The sequence below is a fragment of the Spermophilus citellus genome (assembly GCF_964194105.1).
Source record: "Spermophilus citellus genome assembly, chromosome: 10".
NCBI lineage: Eukaryota > Metazoa > Chordata > Mammalia > Rodentia > Sciuridae > Spermophilus > Spermophilus citellus.
The window spans coordinates 31,310,386-31,335,073 of NC_138197.1; the positions used below are offsets into that span (position 1 = coordinate 31,310,386).

General features: G+C 44.9%; 1 protein-coding gene across 5 annotated transcripts in view; it reads right to left on the reverse strand.

The window, feature by feature from the left end:
* Window positions 1-1,397: 1,397 nt before the first annotated feature.
* The window catches only part of SCNN1A (sodium channel epithelial 1 subunit alpha), a 32,543-nt gene continuing 9,252 nt past the window's right edge, over window positions 1,398-24,688 (reverse strand). For 3 of the 5 annotated variants that reach the window (XM_081310987.1, XM_081310988.1, XM_081310986.1), the window contains 11 exons: window positions 15,637-15,901; window positions 14,520-14,710; window positions 9,300-9,403; window positions 8,782-8,945; window positions 8,235-8,333; window positions 7,957-8,074; window positions 3,878-3,956; window positions 3,691-3,748; window positions 3,471-3,526; window positions 3,249-3,324; window positions 1,399-2,791 (listed from right to left, as the gene is read on the reverse strand). In XM_081310987.1, the coding sequence (XP_081167113.1) occupies window positions 2,411-2,791; window positions 3,249-3,324; window positions 3,471-3,526; window positions 3,691-3,748; window positions 3,878-3,956; window positions 7,957-8,074; window positions 8,235-8,333; window positions 8,782-8,945; window positions 9,300-9,403; window positions 14,520-14,710; window positions 15,637-15,901 (1,591 nt within the window). In that variant the 3' untranslated portion in view covers window positions 1,399-2,410. Of the gene's footprint in view, window positions 2,792-3,248; window positions 3,325-3,470; window positions 3,527-3,690; window positions 3,749-3,877; window positions 3,957-7,956; window positions 8,075-8,234; window positions 8,334-8,781; window positions 8,946-9,299; window positions 9,404-14,515; window positions 14,711-15,636; window positions 15,902-24,688 lie in introns of those variants that run through there. The other 2 variants (XM_081310989.1, XM_081310990.1) reach the window with 2 other exon arrangements.

Below are 24,688 nucleotides of genomic sequence, written 5' to 3' on the forward strand. Positions count from 1 at the left end.
TGCCCCTCCCCTATCACGTCTCACGTGCACCCACACACAAACACACACATACGTAACCCAAAAGGGCACTGAACTCTGAGTGACGTGGGTTCTAGCTCCACCTCTGTTATTCGGGACTTCATCCTATCACGGGGAGGCAGGGTGAGTCATAGAAAAAGACCTGAGTTCTAGGCTAACTCTGTAAAACTTTTAAACTTGGGGAAATCACTGTACCCACTAAGCCCAATAAGGAAAACGAGGCCACTTAAACACTTTTTTCTCTAACACCCTGATGCCAACTCTTAGGACAAGAGATAGAGATGAGGAAAGACCTCAGGGAGGAAGTACAGGCAGGCAAGGAGAAACTGAAGCATGGGTAGGGATTGCACCATCTACAGTCGATCCAGCTTAGTCCAGTAGGTGCTCCCTCCCCAGCCAGAGGAGAGGGCACTGGGCACGGGGTGGGACAAGGCGGAGGCCAAGACTATGGCAGAGAGAAGATAAGAGCAGAAGGTACCTGAGGACTCTGACCGTGGAAACTATCAGGACAGCACCATTTCCCCCTCATCAGCCTGAATGTAGGAAAGGGAAGTCAGAAGTCGCCACGTCATTTTGGCTCATGACCCTTCCTATGTCCCCACTCCCTTTACCAACTCCTCCTCTTTCCTCAAGATCCTTTTTGCCTCTGGATCCTCAGGACAGACTGTAAATAACAGGAATAAAACCAAGGCCACAGGGGAAGTATCCCAAAGATAATGAAAAAGGGGTTACTTCTGGGTTCTAGATCTGATGCTGGAGGGGTAGAAGGACTGGGATCAGACAAATAGGGTTCTACCCAGATACCCCTCAGCCTCTCCTTGGATCTCAATTTCTCCTTCATTGAAACGAGAATGATTTTCTCTGCTCTTCTCTGTGATGAAACGTGAGTAAGGCTAAATAGAGCTCTGAGGTTTCAGAAGAAACTGGCCTGCGTCTCATCCTTCTCCACTGCTTAGGCAGTTGATGGGCAGGAGGTCAGATGAGGGTTATACTGTGGCTGGGTGGTGACTGGTACTCAGCAAATGGAGCGGAGAGTTAATGATGATGGTGACTAAAGTTGGAAAGGAAAGGGAGGTTCAGACCTTGCAGAGAGCAGAGTCTTACCAATCACTGCAGAACACCAAGTCTTCCCCCTCCACCTTAATATGGTGATGGGCACATAGCAATCCTCTGCCACACCTGTGAATGAACTCATAAGATAGTTTCTCTCCTGTAAGGCACCTGAAGAATGATCTCTTCCACGGTGAGCCAGAGGGCATGGTAGTCTCTCTGGGCCCTCTTTGCCCCAGGACCTCCCAGAAGAGTGGGCACTGACTTCGCGACTTGTGTCCACTCCCTACCCTCTTCGTAGGGCCCCATCCAACTCAGCAGACATTGCTTTATGCAACAAACATTTATTGAGAACCTGCCTACTTGCTCCAAGTGGGACACTGGGCTAGACCTGGAGAATATAGAAATGACCACAAGGAGCTCACAGTCTAGTCGGGGAGGCAGACACAGGTGAACACAAAAATCTAATGCAACATCAGCAGTCCAGAAGATGTTACAGTGGGCCATGGGAGTCCAAAGGAGAGTGGGTGATCAATTCTGGGGAAGACAAGATGGGGCAGAAGCCTTCAAGGAAGTAATGGTATCTGAAAGGGTTCTAAAGGATGCATAGTCCTCCAGATGGTGAGGCAAGTGTCCAGGCTGAGGAAATAGCTTGAGCAGTCGCGCAGGGGAATGAAGGACACAGGGCAGAGGCACTGGGGCATCTCCGCAGGGGTGTGGAGTATGAGACTAGAAGCGTCTTGGGAATGACTGGGAATGACCAAACCTTTCTACACTGGTCTGCTCAAGCTCCTGCCCTGAAGTCAGTGAAGGGGAATTGCCCAAGAGCTAACAAAGGGGGCTTTCGGGTGGGGTTTCCCACCCAAGTTCAAGAAAAGGAGCAGACATCTGTATCACTGGATGGCAGTGTGGCCAGGCCAGCCTGGGGCTGGCTTTGGTCACTGTGGGTAGGAAACCTGGATATGCCTTTGTATGTCCTTGTTTGTGTTTTGTTCTGGTTGTTGGTCGTTTCCTAGGAAAGTTCCTTGGCAAAACTCCAAGTTTAGCTTGGCTGATCCAAGGGAAAAGGAGACTTGTTTGCACTTGTGTGGAAATCAGAGTGTTCAAAGGCAGGACCAAGGTTGCAGGGCAGGACCAAAGCAGTTCTGGGTGGCTTCATTGGCCACTGTTCTCTGGGCAACTTCCTGGACCCCTTACCCATCCTGCTTCCCTCCCCCACACCAAAGGCAGTGAGAAGCTTTGAGAGGAAGCCCCAAACATCTTTTAACCTTGCCAAGGCTGGCCCCCTCCCACAGGGGAGCGTAGGCCTTGGTGGGAGAAACACTCTAGGCTCAGTTCCCTATCAGAGCTCTCCCAGGGCACAGGCAGAGGAGCTGGCCCCTGCTGAGCTCAAGGGAGATGGACAGGGACCTAGGGTGGCATAAGCAGGTGGAGGGGCTGTCAAGGCCAAGGAGGGAGTAGGGCCTGGTTGAGGCAAGGATGGGGATGTAGGGTGAGGACAGAAGCGGGAGGGAAGGGAGGAAGGTGGAGTGGAGGCCACCTCCCTTGCACTCCTGGCCCCTCGTCCTGGAGACCAGTATCGGCTTCGGAACCTCCGCAGCAGCATGAGGAATGTGATAACCAGGAGGTCAAAGATGAGCTCAGCCATCTCCACCACAGACAGCACTGAGGAGCCAAACCACAGGCTCCACTGGCTGCCCAGGTTGGACAGGAGGGTGACCATCTGTGAGGGGAGAGAGGTACACTGACCATGGGGCAGAGGGTGGGCTCAGACAGAGGAGCCTCCTCCTCACTTACCAAGCCATCTCCCTTCTTGCCTGAGGACCCCAACTATCCCCTCAGACCTTCCATGTCCCCCTGCTGCTGCTCTTCCCCCTTAGGAACACATAGCTCCTGACTGGTATCACCCAGGAAAACTGGTAATGAGGCCAGTGGCAACTGGGGTGTGTCTCAAGGGCCTTCTCCCCATCATCTGACATACATGTACCTTCCACCAGTTCAAACCTCAAACCCCAACTCTAGCTCCCCTCCTTCCAACCCTCTCAACCTCACCCTTGACCCCACACCCATTTTCCTTGGTCTCCTACATTCAAGGCTGAAACTCTCTGGCCCCCACAGAAGGAAAACCACCCTGCCAAGACCCCCCAAGAGAATTACAGGGTCTGTGAGGCAGGCCATACCGTGACAGAGGGAGATTCAGAATTGGTCTTGTAGTTCAGCTCCTTGAAGAAGATGTTGAGTTTAGCAACGCCACTTCTTTGGAGTGGGAGAGAGGTGGGAAGAAATATTAGAGGATTAAGTTCTTGAACCCTCTTTTAAACAATTGAATCAATTCCTCTTCCCAGATCTGGTTTCCCTCCCAGGGATTCCTATCCTATAGCTAAGACCAGGGCAGGACTCACCTTCTGTTGTTGATGGGGTAATTGTTCTGAAGGGACAGCATCTGGAAAATCCAGTCCTGGGAAAGAACAGAAGTGTGAAGGAATTCATACCCCTATTCCTCAGGTGCAGAGGAATGGGATCAGGTCAAGCACACCAACACCCAGAGAAGGTCACAGAGTTACCCTTGCATGGGCACAGGCAGGTGTGCAAGTCCCCCAATCCCTCCCTTCCCCACTTTACCTGGGATTTCACTGAGGGCCATCGCGAGTAACCAGCAGACAGCTTGTAATTGGTCACACTGAAGATTGAGAAAGGTGCTTAGGGATGGAGTAGGGCTCTCCCACTCCAAAGCTAGCTGGTTACCTTGTATCCTACCCAGCCAAGCAGCCTGCTGCCCAACCTGTGCCTGGGGGCAGGGGACACTCACCTACATGGCTTCCGGCACTTGGTGAAACAGCCCAGGCTGTCTGTAGAGAAGGCTCCCAGGAGCTTATAGTAGCAGTAGCCTATGGGTACAGCAAAGTGCCTGTTTCCTGAGGGCACCTTGACCTTCTCCACCCCACACCCAAGAGTTCTCCCCTCAGAACTGGGCAGCCAATTTACAAGAGTTTTTTGCAACATTACAATTATGCCTATGAGTAGCAGCAACAATAAATGTTTATGAGCTGGGTGCAGTGCCACATGCCTGTACTCCCAGTGGCTCGGGAAGCTGAGGCAGGAGGATCACAAATGCAAAGCCAGCCTCAGCAAAAGCAAGGCGCTGTGTCTAAATAAAATACAAAATAGGGCTGAGGATGTGGCTCAGCGGTTGAGTGCCCCTGAGTTCAATTCCTAGTACCAAAAAAAAAAAAAAAAAAAAAAAAGTATGAGCAAACTAAGTTGGGGAAAAATATAAAAGTGTGTTCAATATGGACAGAAATCTAAAAGTCACAAAGAAAAATAGGAACAATTGTTTAAGAATAATGGTGTGAAGCCACAAAAAGATATTACTCTATGGCCACTAGGATGGTTACTATTTAAAAAAAAATAAAATAAAAAAGGAAAAGACAAGGACAAGTATTGGTAAGGATGTAGAGAAACTGGAAACCTCATTTACTTCTTCAGCCATCTTGGAAAAGAGTGATAGCTTCCCAAAAAGATTAAACAGTTACCACAGAATCTAAGCAATCTCCTAGGTATATACCTAAGAGAATTGAAAATGCACATCCACACACATTGTACACAAATGTTCATAGCAACACTATTCACAAAACCAAAAAGTAAAAATAACCTAGATTTCCATCAACAGATAAGAAAATAAACAAAATGTAGTATACCCACACTATGGAATATCAGTCATAAAAAAGATAAGAAAATAACAAAATGTAGTATACCCACACTATGGAATATCAGTCATAAAAAAGAATGGAAGTGCTGATATGTGCTACCACATAGACAGACCTTGAAAATGTTATGATTAAGTGAAAAAAGTCACTCACAAAGACCATGTGTTGTTATAAGTTTCCATCTATATGAAGTGTCCAAAGCAGGCAAAGGTATAGAGACAAAAAGATTAGTGTTGTCCAGGGACTGACAATGAAGGGTAAGAAATTTGAGGACTGCTACCTAGTATAAAAAGTTTCTTTTGGGAGTGATGAAAAGATTATAAAGTTGATAGTGGTGATGTTACACGACCCTGAGACTTCCAAAAACCTAAAACTTGTACTAAAATAAAAACATATACTTTATTTATTTATTTTGGTGCCAAGGATTGAACCCAGGGGCACTTAACCACTGAGCCACATCCCCAGCCCTTTTTAATATTTTATTTAGAGACAAGGTCTTGCTAAATTGCTTAGGGCCTCACTAAGTTGCTGGGGCTGACTTTGAATTCACAATCCTCCTGTCTCAGCCTCCTGAGTTACTAGGATTATAGGCTATGGCACTCCAAAACCATAAACTTTATTATGTTTTTTTGGGGAGGGGTACCAGGGATTACACTCAGGGGGACTCAACCACCGATCCACATCCCCAGCCATATTTCATATTTTATTTAGAGACACTGAGTTGCTAGGCTGGCTTTGAACTTGAGATCCTCCCATCTCGGCCTCCCTTTCCACTGGGATTACAGGCATGTGCCACCGTGCCTGATGAAAACCATATACTTTAAATGAGTGAATTGTATGAGATATGAATTATCTCAATAAAGCAATTACCACAAGAAGAGCAGGAGGAAGAGGAAAACAAAAAGAAGGAGGAGGAGCAGAAAGAGGAGAAAAGAACTATGGATTCCTCTTCCAGTATTTGCCAAGTTCTAAGTAAGGTCATTTTGTCATCATTGCTACTTTTAGTCACTTAATTCAAAATCCTTAATCTCTGACCTAAATCACCAGAGCTGGAATCTTACATTAGGAAGAATGAGAAGCAACTGGGCCTTTTTCTCTGGGGACTAAGTCTTAGGAAACACATCAAACTGTTTTTAGCCTTAGTTCCTCTCCCTCATCCTCACAACTTCTCAGTAATCAATATTGTTATTTTTTGCTCAAAGATCCTGAAAATCACAGCAATTTAGAAAAAATTATTTGGGGGCAGGGAGGAAGGGAGGCCGACTCCCACTGCTTTGTATATCCTGGGAGGCATCATGCCTTCCCTCTGGGCCTTCGTTTGCCTGTCTGAGAATAGAAGTGACCTCAGATGGCCTCCGAGTTTCCCTCAGGTTATGATGTACAACCATCTTTCCAAGGTCCCAGCCACACCTGAAAGGAACTGTCACGGGAAGAGAATGATAGAGAAGACACAGGCAAGAAAAGAGGCAGAAGCCAGGCCTGGGGGCACATGCTGGTCATCTCAGTTACATGGGGGGCTGAGGCAGGAGGATCACAAATTCGAAGCCAGCCTAAGCAACTTAGTGAGGCCCTGTAGCAAAAAATTTAAAAATGGCTGAAATTTAGGTTGGCGGTAGAGCACTCCTGGGTTCAATCCCTAATACTGGAAAAAAAAAAGGAAAGGTGGGGAGGGAGAAGGTGGGGAGAAAAGAGAGCTGAAAAATCACCACTGACAGAATGGAGGCAGGGCTGGACTCTAAATTCTGGGTGAGATGATGAGCTCCTGGCATGGCCTCTGTGCCTGTTGTGCCTGTTACCATGTCCCTCAGCCTACCTCCTTGCCCATAAAGCCCTGGGAGGAAGAGGAGGGTGGAACAGGATAGCTGTGCCAGATGAAAGCCTGTGTAGCAGGAACACAGAAACATGACCCCTCAGAGCATCTATGGGGTGTGTGCGTATTTTTTTTTATATATTCTGGGGATTGAACCCAGGGGTGCTTTATTACTGAGCCACATCCCCAGCCATTTTTATTTTTTATTTTGAGACAGGTCTCACTAAGTTGCTGAGGCTGGCCTTCAACTTGCAATCCTCTTGCCTCAGCCTCCCAAGTCGCTGGGATAACAGGTGTGCACCACAGCACCCAGTTGCCATGGTTTCTTGCTGGGATTGTCTTTCTCATCTTCCTAACACACAGTTTCCCTGCTGAACAGTTCAGCAGTAATGGAGAGGAGAAGAATTTGTCAACTCCTAAATCAGGATAAGGAGGAAAGGCCAGGAGTCTCCAAACTTGTTTGATTGTGCCCTCTTCCAAGTTAAAAAAAAAAAAAATATATATATATATATATATATATACACACACACACACACACACACACACACACATACACACACACACACACATCCAAAATAAGCAAGTCTGAGATATGTTTTTGATTTACAAATTACATAGCTGAACTACTGGATGTATATAGTATGTACATTCTAAAATGTATGTATAATGGAAAATGTGAAGAAATGAGACAGACACATATGATTTCTAACATTTTCTTCCTGGGCCCCAGAGTTGTCCTGTGCCCCACCCAGCTCCCCTGGAGCCAGTCCTGCTCAGCACCCTGTGAATGCCATGCTCCACAGGTACGGGATGGAGCTGCAGCAGGAGAGCGGGGAAGGGGTTGAGGGACATGTGCTCTTTCTTCCTTCTGATGCAGGTTATTTTTAAATGGGGGCAATTCCTTAACAAATACACAAAAGCAGAGACAGAGAGCCAACAGGGAGGAACAGAAATAAAGGAAATAGAGGGGCTGGAGGGAAAGGGAGGGGGCATGGGGTAATTAATGGTGGTTGAATGTGATGATCATTATTATCCAAAGTACAGGTATGGAGACATGAATTGGTGTGAGTATACTTTGTATACAACCAGAGATAAGAAAAAGTGTGGTGTATATGTGTAATAAGACTTGTAATACATTCCGCTGTCATATATAAATAAAAAATAAATAAAATAGAATAAATCATGTTGAAAAAAGGAAATATACAGAGAAAGGGAGGAAAACAGAGGCAGAGAGTAAGGGCTGAGAGAGGGAGAGGGAGAACTCCTCAGGGTGGTGGGAGCCAGTCATGCCTCAGACAGAAGGCACTGGAGGAGAGAGCTCGGGGAAGCCCTGGGGTGGGGGGTGAGGCAGCCCAGCTCCCGGGCTCTCACCCCAGGCGCTGTGCCTCCTGTAGTCGCAGTACTCCACATCCTTAGGCTTTGGGTAGAAGATGTAGGCGCAGCCACACTCCTTGATCATGCTCTCCTGGAAGCAGGAGTGGATGCACACCTAGAGGAGAGATGGAATGAGAAGGAATTGCACTGGACCTCCATCCCTCTTCCCACGACCTTCACCCCAAAGTCCCCCTCTCTCACCACCCCACAACTCTGACTGACCACCCGGGGCAGGCCTAGGAAACAGCTTGCCACAGAAAGAGTCTGGGCCTTACCTGCTGCGAGTACTTAGAAGGGTAAAGGTTCTTGACAGGGACATCACTGCCATTCTCAGTGCAGTCACCATAGTTGCCTCCAAGCCTATCCAGGGCTTCCTAGGAACCCAGGCACATCAAGAGGTCAGAGCAAGTGGCCCAGGCTTGTGCCAGGATTCTGTCTTTCCTCAGTTTCCAGGTCATATGGCACATCTTGCCAGCTCCTCCTATCTGCCTCCCAATCTCGACATGCTCCACAGTCCCCAGGTCCCATCCCTCTACGACCTGATTCAAGGGCACTGGGCCCAGAGCATCCCCTGAGATCCCAAGCATGCCCTGAACCCCCTTTCTGTACGTCTCACCCAAGCTCCACTCCCCAGGATCCACTGCCCAATGCCCTCTCAGCCATTCCCTTCCCCCCTGATTCCTACACCTGAAGATCACTCATGCTCAAGGCCCACCCTGTATGATCTTCCATAGTCCCTGGCTGTCCTGTCCACCTCCCCTGTCCTGCCGGCCTCTCTCCAATCTGGGACTCTCTTCCCAAGCTACCAGTTAGCATTCTTGCCTTCCTCATGCTGATGGAGGTCTCCACACCAGGCCGCAGGTTAAAGCCACCATCATCCATAAAAGCCGGCTCATCCTGCCCATGCACCATTACCCTGGCCCCAGTCACCGTGGACAGCAGGGGGATGAAGTCTTTCTGCTCTGTGCGCAAGGTCAGGGACAGACCTGGGGGATGCAGCAGGAACAGAGTTGCAGGATAGGTCTTAGAGAAGAGTCAGGGGATGGAAACCCACCCTCCTACCTTGCCTAGTCACTAATCTCTAAGGAGAGTACATCCAGTTAGACCTGCAAGTGGATTTGGCAACCCTGGGGCTGAATTCTGGGGGCAGGCAGGAAAGGACTGGGACAGGATTCCTCTCATGCCTGGAATGGACTATACAATGCCCTTAGGGGAGAAAGAGAAGAGAAGATTCCTTCCAGGGTAGAGACCCAGAAGGTACATGGCATCTCTAGGATGTGGGCCCAAGGTGAGAAGGGCTGGGGCAGAGGTGGGGCATCCAGGTCCTGGGAGTTTCTCACCATTGTTGATTCCTGGCATGGAAGACATCCAGAGGTTGGAATTGTTCTTGTTGTTGAAAGTATAGCAATTCCCATACATTGGGTGGTGGAAGTGGGAGTAATTCCTTAGCAGGAGAGAGAGTAGGGTTAGAGGGGTATGTATAGGAAGCAGGAGAACAGGAAGAGGCAGGGGAGAATCATTCTTTTAAACACCTATAGGAGTTAAGCCTTTCAGAGCTGTCGGTTTCCAAATCACCCAGTATGCTCCCCCTCTGTCTCCCTGGGGAGCCTCATTCTCACATCGTGTAAGAGGAAGCTCAGTCTCAGAGAGGTCCAGCAGCTGCCCAAGGTCACACAGACAGTGATGATGGCCCTGGGATTCAGGCCCAGGACAACTACCTGCTAGCTCAGATTTCTCCCACCAAGCCACCTGACCTCACTTGTCTTGACTTATACGCTGCCTTGTGACCTCTCCTGCATTACCGTTGTGCCTTGTGAAGACTCTTACAGTACCCCTAACTTCTCACGTATCTACTTCTTAGTTCCCAATTTCGCGGTCATGAGCTGCTTAAAGTTAGAAGCCACATCTCATTCATCTCTATATCATCTTGGTGTTCCTGGCATATAGGAGATAGTTAACTAATAGTTGCTGGGTGAATGAATGAAAGAATGAATAAAATAGAGATGTGGAGAATGAAATAGAGATGTGGAGGGGAACAGGGTTAAAGGAAAGAGTGAGACATGAGGAACATGGTGCTAAGAAGAGGAGGTTCAGAGCCCAGGGGTAAAATGAGGCCAAGTGTTTTTCCAAGGCCTCCTGTACCAGCATGTCTCAGACTGATAGATCCCAAACTAATCTACAACAGACTTGGGAATCCAGAGGAAGCAATCAGAAGCAATGCTGTTGTAGTAACAATATGATCTGACAGCAAATAACAGGTTTCAAAGCCAGGAGGCTGTGTTGGATTGCAGCGAGAGCCCACCTGAGGACATCCCATCTTAGAGCTGGTGATGGGAGCAGGCGAAGAGGAAGATTAGGCTTTGACCTGTGAGAGGCAGAGGAGAAATGAAGAGAAGCAAGGAGAAGTCTAGTCAGAGGTAAGGAGTGGAGTTCTGCCTGTATGGCCCTGAACAAGTCATTTTTTTCTGAGCTCATAATCCTTATCTACAAAATGAAGAGATTAGAAGAAGATGATCTGGAATATTCCATTGACCTTAAAAGCCAAAGGCACAGAGGTGTGAAATACCAGAACATATTTTAGGATGTGCTAGGAAGTCAGTATTTCCAGAGATGGGTTGGATGCCAAGAGTGACTGAAGAAGAGGCTACAGAAGTGGCCAGTCCTAAAGGGCCGTTGGGCCCTGCCTGTTGGGAGAGGGGACAGACACGATGCTGCAGATGTACATCATGGACAGCACGCAGCAGATGGAATCAGCAATGTGGATGGATCTTAAACCCACAGAGCTTAGTTTTTAAAGGCAGGGGATTGAATGAGATATATAATGCCGTGTACATAAATTAAATATGAATTTTGCAAAAACACAAAGAATATACAGTAAGCATATTAATATAATGGCCTATGAGAAGCCTTATAATGTGATGGTTAAAAGCACAGAGTCCAGAACTGAATCTCTAAGCTTTAGAAAGTATTAGATAGCATGGTGGCACACACCTATGATCCCAGTAACCCAGGAGGCCAAGGCAGAAGGATTGCAAGTTCAAGGCCAGCCTCTTCAATTTATCAAGACCCTAAGCAACTTAGTGAGACCCTGTCTTAAAATAAAAAAATAAAGGGCTGGGGAGTGGCTCAGAGGTTAAGCACCTATGGTTTCAATCCCTGCTACCAAAAAAATAAATTAATTAATTTAATTAAATATTAAAAGTGGGATGAATTGATGAGGGCCTGGATTCAATTCCCAGTACTACAAAAAAAAAAAAAAAAAAAAAAAAAAAGAAGAAGAAGAAGAAGAAGAAGAAGAAGAAAAGAAAAGACATGATACCAAACAAATTACTTAACTTCTCTGAACCTTAGTTTCCTTATCTGTAAAATCAAGATGTTAAAAACATATACCTCACAGGTGTGATAAATTACACTTAGAACAGTGCTTAGCACTTGGTAAGAGCTGCACTGGTTTACTATGAAGATTACAGGGATTCATTAAGAGGGCTAAAATGAAAAGACAGACAAATGTAGGATATAGAGAATTGGGAGCATTCCTACAGTGCTGTTAGGGACGTAAAATAGTATAGCCATTTGACAAAGTCCGGCAGTTCCTCAAAATATTAAATCTGGAGTTACGATATGACACATCAATTCCACTCCTAGATTTATACCAAGAGAAATGAAAACATGCATCCATACAAAGACATGTACAAGAATGTTCATAGCAGTTTCATGTATGATAGCCAAAAAGTGGGAATTACCCAAATGTCTCTCAACTGAAGAATGGATAAAGCTACCTTCTAAATATAATATTATTTGTCCATAAAAAGAAATGAGGTTCAGATACATGCTACAACATAAATGAACTTGAAAACATTACGCTTAAGTGAAAGAAGCCAACTGGTCACAGAAGACTCCATATTGCATGCTTCCCTTTATGTGAAATGTCAACAACAGGCAATTCATAGAAACAGAAAGCAGATCAGTGGTTTGCAGGGCTTGGAGGAGGGGAGTGAGTGGGGAACTGCTGATAAGCACCGGGTTTCTTTTTGGGGTGAGGACAATGTTCTAAAATTAGATAGTAGTGATAGTTGCACAACTCTGAACATACTAAAAGCCACTAAGTTGTACATGTTACTAGGAAGAATTTATGGCACATATGCCATATCTTCAAATACTATTAAAGAAAAATTTAGGGCTACAGATGTATCTCAGCAGTTTAGCACTCACCTAGCATGTGTGATGCCCTGAATTCCATCTCTACAACCACACATGCAAAAAAAGAAAAAGAAAAGATAAGATAATATGTGAAGGAAGTTTTTGTAGATGGGACAGGAGAGGGATAAGAAGGCCACACTAAGGCTGAGGTTGTAGCTCAGTGGCAGAGCGCTTCCCTAGCACGTGTGAGGCCTTGGGTTCGAGCCTCAGCAACACATAAAGATGAATAAATAAGGGTATTGTATCCATCTACAACTACAAAAAAATATTTAGGGGGCTGGGGATATAGCTCAGTAGGTAGAGTGTTTGCCTTGCATGCACAAGGCCCTGGGTTCAATCCCCAGCACCAAAGGAAAAAAAAAAAAAAAAAAAAAATATATATATATATATATATATATATATATATATATATATATATATTAGGGAAAAAAATGTACAGCTAACCTATGTTTTAAAAAAAAGAAGACCACAATAACAGATTCATGATTCTGAAGACCACAAGAGACCAAAGAATTTTAAACAGGACAAACTGGAATAGTTAAGTATAGTGAAATGCAAAAGTTCCTGCTATGGTTCAAACTCTCCCAGTTCATGTGTTGGAAACTTAATCCCAATGTGTTAGGACGTTTGGCCTAATAAGTGGTAATTGGGTCGTGAAGAAAGAATCCTCATGAATGGATCAAGGTCATCATTGTGGAGGTGGGGCGTGCATTGTTAAAAATCAAGTCTGCCCTTCCTGCTTTCTTTTCACATGAATTCACTTGCCTTTTTTCTCCATGTAATATTATAGAGGCTTTCACCAAGAGCCAGCACCATGCTCTTAGACTTCTCAGCCTCTAGGACTAGAAGAATAAAATTTCTTTTCTTTATAATTGTTCAGGCTGTGGTATTCTGTTACAGCAACAGAAAACAGACTGAGACACTTCCTTTGGTCACAGAATAAAGGGAGGATTTAGAAGCAGAAAAACAAATCAGGGGGTAGTTATAATAATCCAGGTGAGAACTGGGAAGAACTGAACCGAGGAAGTCACTTAAATGCCAAAACAAAGATGAACTATGGACTTTCTGTTGATGGGAGGCACAAGCATTGAGCAGGCAAAGGGAGAGGATGGAAATGAAAACTACAGGTGGGAAAGTGACAGTTAGAGAGGCTTGGTGGCAGGTGCCAGTTGACTCGGGCTTAGCTGCCCTACTTCCCAGCTGCTCACTTCTGTCCTCAAACAAACACTAAGACTAGAGACAGGAACCAAGTTGTGTGCTGAACAAAGTATATGTGAGGGGTGAATGGTAGGGGCAGAACCAGGTGACACCTGGCCCTGCTGCCATTCTCCAGCATAGGAGGGAAGGGCCCCCTGTAGAATGGAGATGCTGCCTCAGCACACTTCCTCAGCCAGGCAGAGACATGGAGATGGCCCCCAAAGCTCAAGGAGCAGAAGCAGGAGGGGAAGGCAGGTGTAGGAGGAGGCCAGAGGCAACAGAATGGAACCTCCACTCCCAGCCTTTCCCAGTTCTCAAAGAGACTACAGCAGCCATGACCTCTTTGCAAGGACATCATGACAGGGGTCCCAACATAAAGAATGCTTGAGGGGCAACGAAGTAGGAAGAATCTTCAGCTAATGCCGGCTTCTGACCCGGTTTAAGGACAAGAATATTGAGATCCATCAATCCAGTGGTGTATAAAGTGTCTTGACAAGTGTTACCTTGTGTACCCTGTGTTATCCTCATCATCTTCACTTGAGTACAAGTGCCAAAAGGGCAAGGACTTTTTTTTCTCTAATGTGCCTCAAGTGCCTAGAATGATATCTGGCACATAGTCCAGACAGTTAAAAACAAAACAAAGCAAAACAAACAAATAAAAAAAAAAACACGTTGGATGAATGAATTTCATTTTGTGTGTTTTGTTTTGTTTCCATTTTACAAACAAAGGGCTCTGAAGAATGATGTGAAATGCTCAGTCACCCAACCAGGAAGTCACAGAACCAGAGTGGGAACTGGGTTTTAGTTTTTCAATCCACACTATTTCACTACACTTACTACCTCCCAGGTCTGTGTGAACTTTAATGCTAGTGAGAAAGAGGCCTTAGAAAGACTGAGAACCATGCTTCTAGTTCTTGATTTCTCAAAGACAGACCTTGAGCCCCAATCTTCCCAGGGAATCCAGATGAGGCCACTGCACTCAGACCTCGCAGGGCCTCCGGGTGACCTGTGAGGCAGAGGCATGGACCCGAGGCCAGTTCTTCCCCTTTACCCACTGTCAGCATTTCCATATTTAATTATCAAGCATTTTCTGGGCCCATGGGCCTCAGGATGACCCAAGGGAGGCCCAGAGAAGAACACCCATCCCAGCAGAACCTACTCACGCCTGGTTGCAGGAGGCCTGGTTGAAGCGGCAAGTGAAGATGAAGTTGCCCAGTGCCTCCTCCTGCAGAGATGGTGAGGTATCTGGCAGCCTGGACAGAATGTTGATGTAATGGAAGCGGTACCACTCCCTCACGGCATCCACCCCTGATGAGTATGTTTGGTAGAAGCAGTCAGATTTGTTCTGGTTGCACTGGACACAGAGAGCAGAATGTTAGTGGGCCCAAAAGGCCAGCAGCAGGCCAGGGCCGGGGTCAAGGATGAGTTGTCTGGAGTTCTGAGGGCTGATGGACAGGGATGAGGAATAAGAATGCAATAGTGCAGAAAGCGTGGGAAAAGCAGAAGCCCAGGAGAGTGGGCCAGGGGAAAATGGATTTAAAGGGTGGGTGAGCAGCACACATGATTACAGTTCATTTATATACTCTCTGCAGGGGGAAGAGCAAGAACTTCTCCCATTTCACTGGGGGGAAGACTGAGGAAACAAAAGGTGTGTATTTTGTTTTGTTTTTCAGACAGAGCTGGGCCTAGAAGACATTTCCTCTAATTTTGCCTTTGATTTTATTTATTTATTTATTTATTTATTTATTTATGGGGGGGGGGGGGCTGGGGATTGAACCCAGTGTCTCATGCATGCTAGGCAAGTGCTCTACCACTCAGCTACACCCACAGCTAATTTTGTATTTTAAAAATACTTTTAAGTCTCCCGTTTTACTGTCTCTAGTTCTCTGTCTTAGGCTAGTAAAGCCCCAGTTCTCCATTAGACTTGGAAGGTTCCAATTGAGCACCACCATTGAGAACCGGAGATTTTGAAAAGTGCATTTTCCACAATAGATTGGACTTCCTATGGCTTAAACGCTGGAACATAGGCTCCCAGCGAGGAGACTGCACAAACTGGCTCACAGAAAGGTGTGATTTTATTTTTATTTTACATTTTATTCTTCTCTTTTCTTTCCATTCCATTTCATTCTATTTTGTTTCATTTATTTAATTTGCCCGCAATCAGAAGAGCTAATTCTGATTCGTTCATCTGTAGAGGCGGGTCCGAAAGGGGCGGGGTCTGCGGCGTGGGCGGGGCCAGGGTGGGGCGAGTGGACGGGCGGTGCCCTCCAGCTGCCTTACCAGTTGGAAGCCGATCTTCCAGTCTTTCCTGTCCACTTGGGGGTTGTTGTCCCGCATGCTGGAGGTCGCGCCGCGTGCTCTGCGGGCCTTGTGGGGCTGGGGCAGGACCCGCAGGCGCTGCAGTGGGTGCGGCAGAGTGTCCCCGAGATCGCGACGGCCGCGGGGACTGGCCAGGCGCGTGTTGAACTTGTATTTGTACAGGTCAAAGAGCGTCTGCTCTGTGATGTGGTCCAGCTCCTCCAGGTCCGATTTAATTTCATTATACCTGAATAGGGTTACGGGAAAAGGGTCGAACTGGAGGCGGCCCTACACGAAGGCCCGGCTTGTCGGTGGCTTGTCTCAGTTTCCTCATCTGTAATATCTGCAACGGGTGAGGGTCGTCCGCGTGAAGCTTGTGGATATCGCCCTGTTAATAGGGATCTCTCGCGGGGGCGGGGTGGGGCGGAGCGTAGATGGGTGTGTCTGCCGAGGAAGTGCGAGGCACAGCGAACCTCGGTCAAGGGGACATTGATGGACATCTGTTAGAGCCACAGGTGGGAGGCGCCTGTCTGTGAGGCGTGCTTATCCCACTCCTCCCGGCCTGGAAGGGAACCCGGAACTCATCTGCCTTTTCCCGAGGGTGGTCCTTGGTCCAGACACTCCCTCCAGCCCTCGTTGCTAGTCCCCTAGGGGAGGGTGACCTTTGGGCCAGTGTGTCTGCCACCAGGCACCTTGTAAATCAAAGGTTCTCAACTGCGCTCTTAGAATCTTTCCGAAGAACTCTAAAAATACCAGATGCCACAGCCATTCTTGCCCCTTCCTCCAAAGGCTCAGTTTTATAAATTAAACGTTATTCAGTATAAATCTTCATATTGCTCCTCAATACTGGACCAATTACACCTCAATTAAAAGTCCATATAGCTGGGCTTTGGGACTACAATTTACTAAAGCAAGACAGACATCTAGACCTAATAAATGAAGCTGAATGATATGAAACCAATATAGAAAAATTAATTGTATTTCTGCATTCGTCAATGATACACTGAAAATGAAACCACAAAAACAATTCCATGTTTAAAAACATAACATTCAGGATTAAGTAACAGATGTGCAAGATCCCTATACAGAAACTGTACTGAAATTCCTGCTAAAAAGAAATCAAAGACCAAAATAAATGGAAAGATACAGATGACCAGGGATCAGAAACTCAATGTAGCTCTCAAATTGATGTTTAGAGTCAACACTATCACAAGCAAAATTTCAGCATTTTTAAATAAATCAACAGACTGGTTCTAAGATTTATATGTAAATACAAAGAACCTAGAATGGCCAAAACAACTTTAGAAAAGAAAAGCAAGGAATATTTATACTACCTAATATTTACTCTAAAGCCACAGTAATCACAAGTGTGGGTGGACTTGAAGTCTCAGACCAGTAATCCCAGTGACTCTGGAGGCCAAGGCAGGAAGGCAGATTGCAAATTCAAGGCTAGCCTGGGCAATTTAGCTAGACTTTGTCTCAAAACAAAAAAAATAAAAAGGGCTAGAGATGTGGCTCAGTGATAAAGTGCCCCTGGGTTCAATCCCCAGTACCCGCTCCCCAAACACACACACACACACACACACACACACACACACACACACAAGCTCAGAAATAAACTCACACATATAATATGGTCAACTGACCAAAACTCTGAGTGAATTCAGTGGGAAGTATTTTTAACAAATTAATTAATTGTGCTGAAACAGCAGGAAACTGTACAGACAAAATGATTTCTACTTATCCTACACACAAAAATTAAAGATGAATCATATAACAAAATATAAAATTCAGAACCATTAAAATGGAAGATATCTTCATGAGCTTCAGGTAGGTAAAATTTTCTTGTAAATTAAAAAACAAACAAACAAATAATTTCTATAACAATTTTTTGAGGCAGACACATTTATGAACAGATCTTCATTTTTAGATATCTATCTGGGCTCTGGTCATTATACATTGTTGATGAGAACGTAAAATAGTACAACCACTTTGGAAAATAATCTGTAAGTTTCTCAAAAGGCTAAACATAGTTACCATACAATCTATCAATTCCACTCCTAAGAAAAATAACATAGACCCACACATAAAACTGTGCATAAATGTTTAGAGTAGTACTACTTGCTCATAATAGCCAAAAAGTAGAAATAATTCAATATCCATTAGTTGATGAAAGTATAAATAAATGATATATCCACACATTGGAATATTTTTATTCAACAATAAAAAGAAATTAAGTATGTATACATGCTACAACATGGATGAACTGTGAAACTATTACACTAAATGAAAGAAGCTACACACAAAAGACCACATATACTATGGCTGAGTTAACATGAAATGTTCAGAATAGGCAAATCCATAGAGATAGAAAATACATTAATGATTGACCAAGGCTGGGGGTTAAGGGAATGGGGAAAAGGGAATAGGATTTCCTTTTAGGATGATGAAAATATTCTAAAATTAACAATGGTGATAATTGCACAATTCTGTGAAAATAATAAAAATCATTGAATTATACACGTTAAGTGAATAAATTATGATATGGTGATGTGAATTGTACTTCAATTAAGCTGTCCTTTAAAGAAAAAAGAAAAGAAAAAGATATCTAAGGAAGAGTATCTTGGTATTTAAAGACCTCTTACAAACCAACAATAGAATAATTTATATATTGTGAAAAAAATACATTTTTTAAAAAATGAGCAAAAAGAGATGCACTAAACACATGAAAAAGTACTCAACATAGTCCTCAGGAAATTGCAATTAAAACCATAATGAGGAGGCTGGGGACATAGCTCAGTGGTAGAGTGTTTGCATGCATGAGGGTTCCATCTCCAATATAAAAAAAAAGAGACTGGGGGGGTTGGGGGCACTGGGGTTGGGGCTCAAAGGTAGAGCGCTCGCCTAGCATGCATGAGGCACTGAGTTTGATCCTCAGAACCACATAAAAAAAATAAAATAAAGATATTGTGTCCACCTATAACTAAAAAATAAATATTTTTTTAAAAAAGAGGTACCATTTAACATCTAGTAGGAGAGCTAAAACTAAAAACATCAACAGCTCCAAATATTAGTAAGAATGGAAAGCAACTAGAATTCTCCTAGACTGCTGATGGGAGTATAAAATGGTACAATCTCTTTGAAGGACTGATTGGCAGTTTTTTATAAAGAGTTAAACATGACCTTATGGCATTATGACCCAGCAATTTCACTTCTAGATATTTTACCAATTCCACTCCTGGCTATTACCCAAATGCAAGGAAAACATAAAAACCTACACATGAACATTCATAGAAGTTTTATTCACAATAACCAAAAAACTTGGAAAAACCCAAATGTTCATCAAAACCACTCGACAGTTAAAAAGATCTGAGATACACACACACACACACACACACACACACACACACACACATACACACACACAACTTGCCAACCTGGACAACTTAGTGAAATTCTATCTCAAAAAAATAAATAAAAAGGGCTGGGGATGTGGTTCAGTGATAGAGTGTCTCTAAATTCAATCCCCAGTACCACTGATAAATAAATAAGCAAACAAACAAATAAAAGAACCCCCACATGTCCTAATGTGCAGCTACATCAACCACAGTCTAATCTAGATCCTCACATCCTCCTCCACTTGGCCCTACAAGTCTAGCTGGCTGGACATTTATCCCCTCATAGCCTCATAGGAAAAAATGTAACTCAGGTGGAAGGAGTGTGTTTGGCCTTCTGAGATGCTTATTTGATATTGGCAATTAAATGGATGATAATAATAGCCATCATTTATTGAGCATTCACTAGGAACCAAACAAGCATTGAGCAACTAGAATGTGCATTATTTACTCTTCAGTGTGACTCAGTAGCTACTCTTAGCTGACATTATTGTCATTCCCTTTTTGTGGTGAACAATCTGAGACAGGGCCGGGGATGCAGCTTAGTGGTAGAGCTACTGCCTAGCATGAATAAGGCCCTGGGTTTTATACCCAGCACTGCAGAAAATTTAAAAAAAAAAAAAAAAAGCTGAGCGTGGTGGTACATGCCTATAATCCCAGCAGCTCAGGAGACTGAGGCAGGAGGATTGAGAGTTCAAAGCCAGCCTCAGCAAAAGTGAGGTACTAAGCAACTCAGTGAGACCCTGTCTCTAAATAAAATATAAAACAGGGCTGGGGATGTGGCTCAGTGGTTGAGTGCCCCTGAGTTCAATCCTGGGTATGCCCCCCAACCCATCCCAAAAAAACCCTAAGACATGGTGATTTGTTCAAGACAGCACAGCTAGGAAATGGGTTAAAGAGAGCTCTACCCATCACATTGTCCTTCATTCTGTCCCCATAAGAGCCAGAGTCAACTGAATGTGAGTACTGTTGTCCCAGCTGCGTACCTTCTAGCTATGAGATGTTGGGTAAGTAACCCAACTTTTCTGAATCCCAATCTCAGTTCTTCATGTGTAAAATGGGCAGAACACTAAAGCTTCATATGAAGCTCTTGAAGAGTTAAATAAGAAAATATTCAAAGCAAAAAAGACCATCAACTATCAGGAAGACAGACAGGAGTCCAAAGCCCAGGAAAGTGAAGTGTCTTTTTCAAAGTCATACAGGAAGAACCCAGGTCTTCCAGCTTGGCTGGAGTTATTGTCATGACACCATCTATGCCCCTGTGCTGCCTCGTATACCTCCCTCTCACTCACCACCAACTCCAAGCTGTCACTCTTCCCCATAGAGCACCCTCTATCCCTATGCCAGGCTTTCCCCTTCATGCTGTTCATCATATCTGGTCCCTCCAGCCTCTTCCAGAGGGAATGCTGAGGAGCACACACCCTAACACTGCCTGGTCTTCCAGCCCCTGACCATCCTCCCCCCAAACCCATGACAAGGCCTCTAGAAGAGGCTGGACTCCACACAGAGCTCCCTTATGTCACTTCCCTCCTTGTTTTCCACTTAAGACAGGAATGACCTCCCTCCCTAACTTCCTGACATTAGAATTCCTCTAACAGGAAGCAGAGCCTGGAAGTTGACACCTACAGCCAAAAGAAACAGAGAAAAATACACCAAAGCTGGGCACAAGAAACACACAAGCCCCTTGACTCACCAGGGTGTACGTGGGGACCCAGCCCCACTCTGCTTCCTTCAGGGCCTACTTAGAAACCTTGACATTCCTTTCTTTGGCCCCTTCCCCAACCCCATTCTTCACCTCTAGCACATCCAATCTTGTCTCCCAGGGGATCATTAACACAACCTCAATGGAATCTAGACACACACACACACACACACACACACACACACACTTCAGCCTATACTACAAGGCATTCACAGGCAGGAGTCCCACAATTAGCCCTCACCTCTGAGCCTCCTTGAGGATGGAGATCACCCCTCTAGAGTCAGTCCTAAACTCTCAAATCACATGTGGAACTTAGTCCTGGCCAAGACATTTTAAGAACAAGATACTTCACAAACCAAGGATAGTTCAGAGGACGGACAGTCAGGATGGTGAGAAATCTAGAAACCATTTCAATTTAAGGAAATATTAAAGGTAAGTTCTTGCTGCAGTGAGCTCCACCCACAGCCTTCAGAAACTAAGCTCTACTCAGTTTTCCAGGCTCATACTCTAACCTCACCACTGTGCTGGTTAGCTTTGGACAAGTTACTCATCTTCTTTGTATCTCTGTTTCATCATCTGTAAAATGGAAGAAATAATATCTGCTTTCTAGTGTTGTAACAAGGATTAAATAGTCAGTATAGGAAAAGAATTGGACAGAGTACCTGGCAGAGTAAAAACTATACAACTGCTACTGTTGTTTTTATTATCATCACTATTATTATTACTATTATTGAGGGAAAAAAAAAAGGTAAGGAGACAAAGGAGCATCATCTGCCACTTATCTACCATATGACCTTGTGGTCTGACCAAAAGTGGAACTAAAGATGCAGATTCCAGTTCTGACTCCTCCACTCCACAGCTGGGCAATTTTGCAAAGCCTCTAGGTTATCAAGCTTCAACATTCTCATCTGTCTATGAGGATACTTGCCTCCTCATCTAAGCAGCGTGATATGAGATCAAAATGTGAGAGTGCACTCTGCATCCTGCAGAGTAGCAGCTGCTGTTACAGCTGTACCTGAACTAATAGCCATGTTACTTCAAAATGCAGAACCAAAAGGTAGAAGTTACCAGGAGGAAAACTGCAGCTTTACCTAAGGAAGAATTTTCTAGTAGTAGCTACTGCAGAGAGAATAAGGTTTCTCTCTGGAGAAGCACCCGATCAGTATGGGAGGCTCAGGGAGTCCAAGTCTGAGCTGTCTCCCTGCCAGGCCTGCAGAGCAAAGCCTGGTATTCCAGATGGTGAGTTGTAAGGCCCCCCATGGTCAGGGATGACTCTCTAGCTCAAACCTACTCTCCCTCCCTGAAGTGGCTCTCTTTGGGAAATTGTCCCTTTCCTCTCCCGTTCTTTTTTTTTTTTTTTTTTTTTTTTTTAGTATTGGAAATTGAACCTAGAGGGCTTTAACCCCTGAGCCACATCCCCAGCCCTTTTTGTTTTTTATTTTGTGACAGGGTCTCTTTAAATTGCTTAAAGCCTTTTTAAATTGCTGAGGCTGGCTTTGAACTTGCAATCCTCCTGTTGGGATTACAAGCATGTGCCACTACACCCAGCCTCCTCTCCCATTCTTGTTTACCAGGGCCCCTGCTCTGCCATCTCCATAAAAGATTTCACAGTTCATTGTTCAAGAACCCTGGGTTTTCCCTTAGGTCTAGACTAGCTCTATGTTCCAAAGATATGAATATGAATATGAAATTTCCTTTGGGTGAAAAACCCCTCCATGGGCCAAAAAGAATGGGATAGCAGTGGTGTGGACCCTTCCCATCAGATTCTCAGCACTTCCTTGCTTAGGACAGCTGTCAGCCTTGTCCCCTTTCCTGGATATTACAAAGCAGCACAGCCCCACAGGCAGGACCATCTTTTTACTCTCCCCCTAGTGGCTGCAGTCCTCAGCTGGTGGACACTGCAGCTACCATCTGCTCCACTCCAGTTCCTCTATCTCAACCCATTCCCACACCTTCCCTTCATTCCCTGGGGGAGCCACACAGCTCCTCCCTCTGCCCCAGCTCTCCTCCCTCTGCCTGGCTGTTCTGACTCACACTCAGGTAAGTTAGCACTCACGGGGCTGCATAAATTAGCCTGAATACCCACCGTACCTCTCTCCTCCAACAGAGCCACCAGCCTGGATCCCTGCCTGCTCGGGACTCCTGAAAAGTACTCCTCCTCTTACTATCACTCTTCCCACTGGCTCCTACCACTGCCCCAACCCTGAGAAGCCTTTGCCTGCTCTTGACTTTCAGTGTAATGGGAGAGAGCGCTTTGATATCAAACAAAATTGGTTTGTGATTGCTAATCTGAAGTGCACTGGTTCTTGGTAGTGATTTTTGAATCCCAGTTTTTACCACTTGCTACCTGTCTGTACTTGGCCAAATTACTTAACTTTCTGGGTCTCAGTTTCCTCATCCATAAAATGGGATAATGGTACCAACTTCCAAGGACAATGTGAGGATTAAATAATTTAATATCATTTAATTCCAATTTTTTTTTTGGTATCAGGGATTGAACCCAAGGATGCTAAACCACTGAGCCACATCTCCATTCTTTATTATTATTTATTATTAGTTGTAGATGGATACAATACCTTTATTTGTTTTTATTTTTATGTGGTGCCGGGGATCGAACCCAGGGTCTCATGCATGCTAGGTAAGCGCTCTACCACTGAGCCACAACCCCCACCCCCCAATCCCTTTTTATATTTTATTTAGAGACAGGGTCTTGCTGAGTTGCTTAGGGCCTTGCTAAATTGCCGAGGCTAGCTTTGAACTCCCAATCTCCTGCCTCGGCCTCCTGAGCTGCTGGGATTACAGGCCTGCACCACCATGCCCAACTTAATTCAGGTTTTGATTCATTTGGAAAAATGCTTTGCACATAAACATACATAGCAATAGCTATTATTATTATCATTTTTACTATTAACTATGTGGACATGTTCAAGTTATTTCACTTGATAAACCTCAATTTCCCCATCTGAAAAATTAAATATATAAAAATACCCACTTCCCTGCACTTGTTAAGATTAAATGAGGAGAGCTGGGGATATAGCTCAGTTAGTAGACTGCTTGCCTCGTATGCCCAAGGTCCTGGGTTCAATCCCCAGCACCACACACACACACAAAAAAAAAAAAAAAAAAGAAAAAAAGAAAAAGATTAAATGAGGCCTGGAGTCATGGCTCAGTGGTAGAGCACCTGCTTAGCACTGGTGAGGCACTGGGTTTGATCCTCAGCGCCACATAATAAATAAATAAATATAATATAATAAAGGTGTTGCGTCTATCTACAACTAAAAAATTTTTTTTAAAAAAGATTAAATGAGATAGAATCTAGAAAGCATTCAGCACAAGAGTAAGCACAAAGGAGGTGTTTGGTCTGCTTGCCCTGTGCTTGGGAGCCTTCCCCTCCTCCTTTCCTTCCCCTTTCCTCTCCCCCTCCTAACTCTACCACAGTGTGTCCAGCAGGAGGGATTGTTATGCGGTAGCCACCTACCTCCCAACCTGGGAGTCCCTAAGGACTGTGATTTCCATTCCCTGCAGTTTTATCCTGTCCTGTCTGGGAACCGGGCCCCCAGAAGAACTCTAGAAGATACTCAGGCCTCAACAGATTCATCCCTGCCCTCTCCATATCTCATCAACATCTTTGCAACCACAAATATTTATTGAGTGCCTACTACCCTGCTTATGGCCTTCCCCAGACCTGCCCTCCCGCTCCTTCTATTTCCCCACCTCCATTTTGGCATAAGGGAATGAGAGGGGGAGGAAGCTTACAGGAAAAATGAAGCTGAGGGAAGGAATCAAAGAGGGCCCAGAAATAAGAGGGAAACATCATCTGATTGGAGATTTCATTTATTCCAAGTCCCACATCCTGTGTTTTAAGAAGGAGCAGAGTTTAGGGATCGGGCAAACAGATGAGTCACAGTTCAGTCACTATCCCTGTGAACTGGTGACT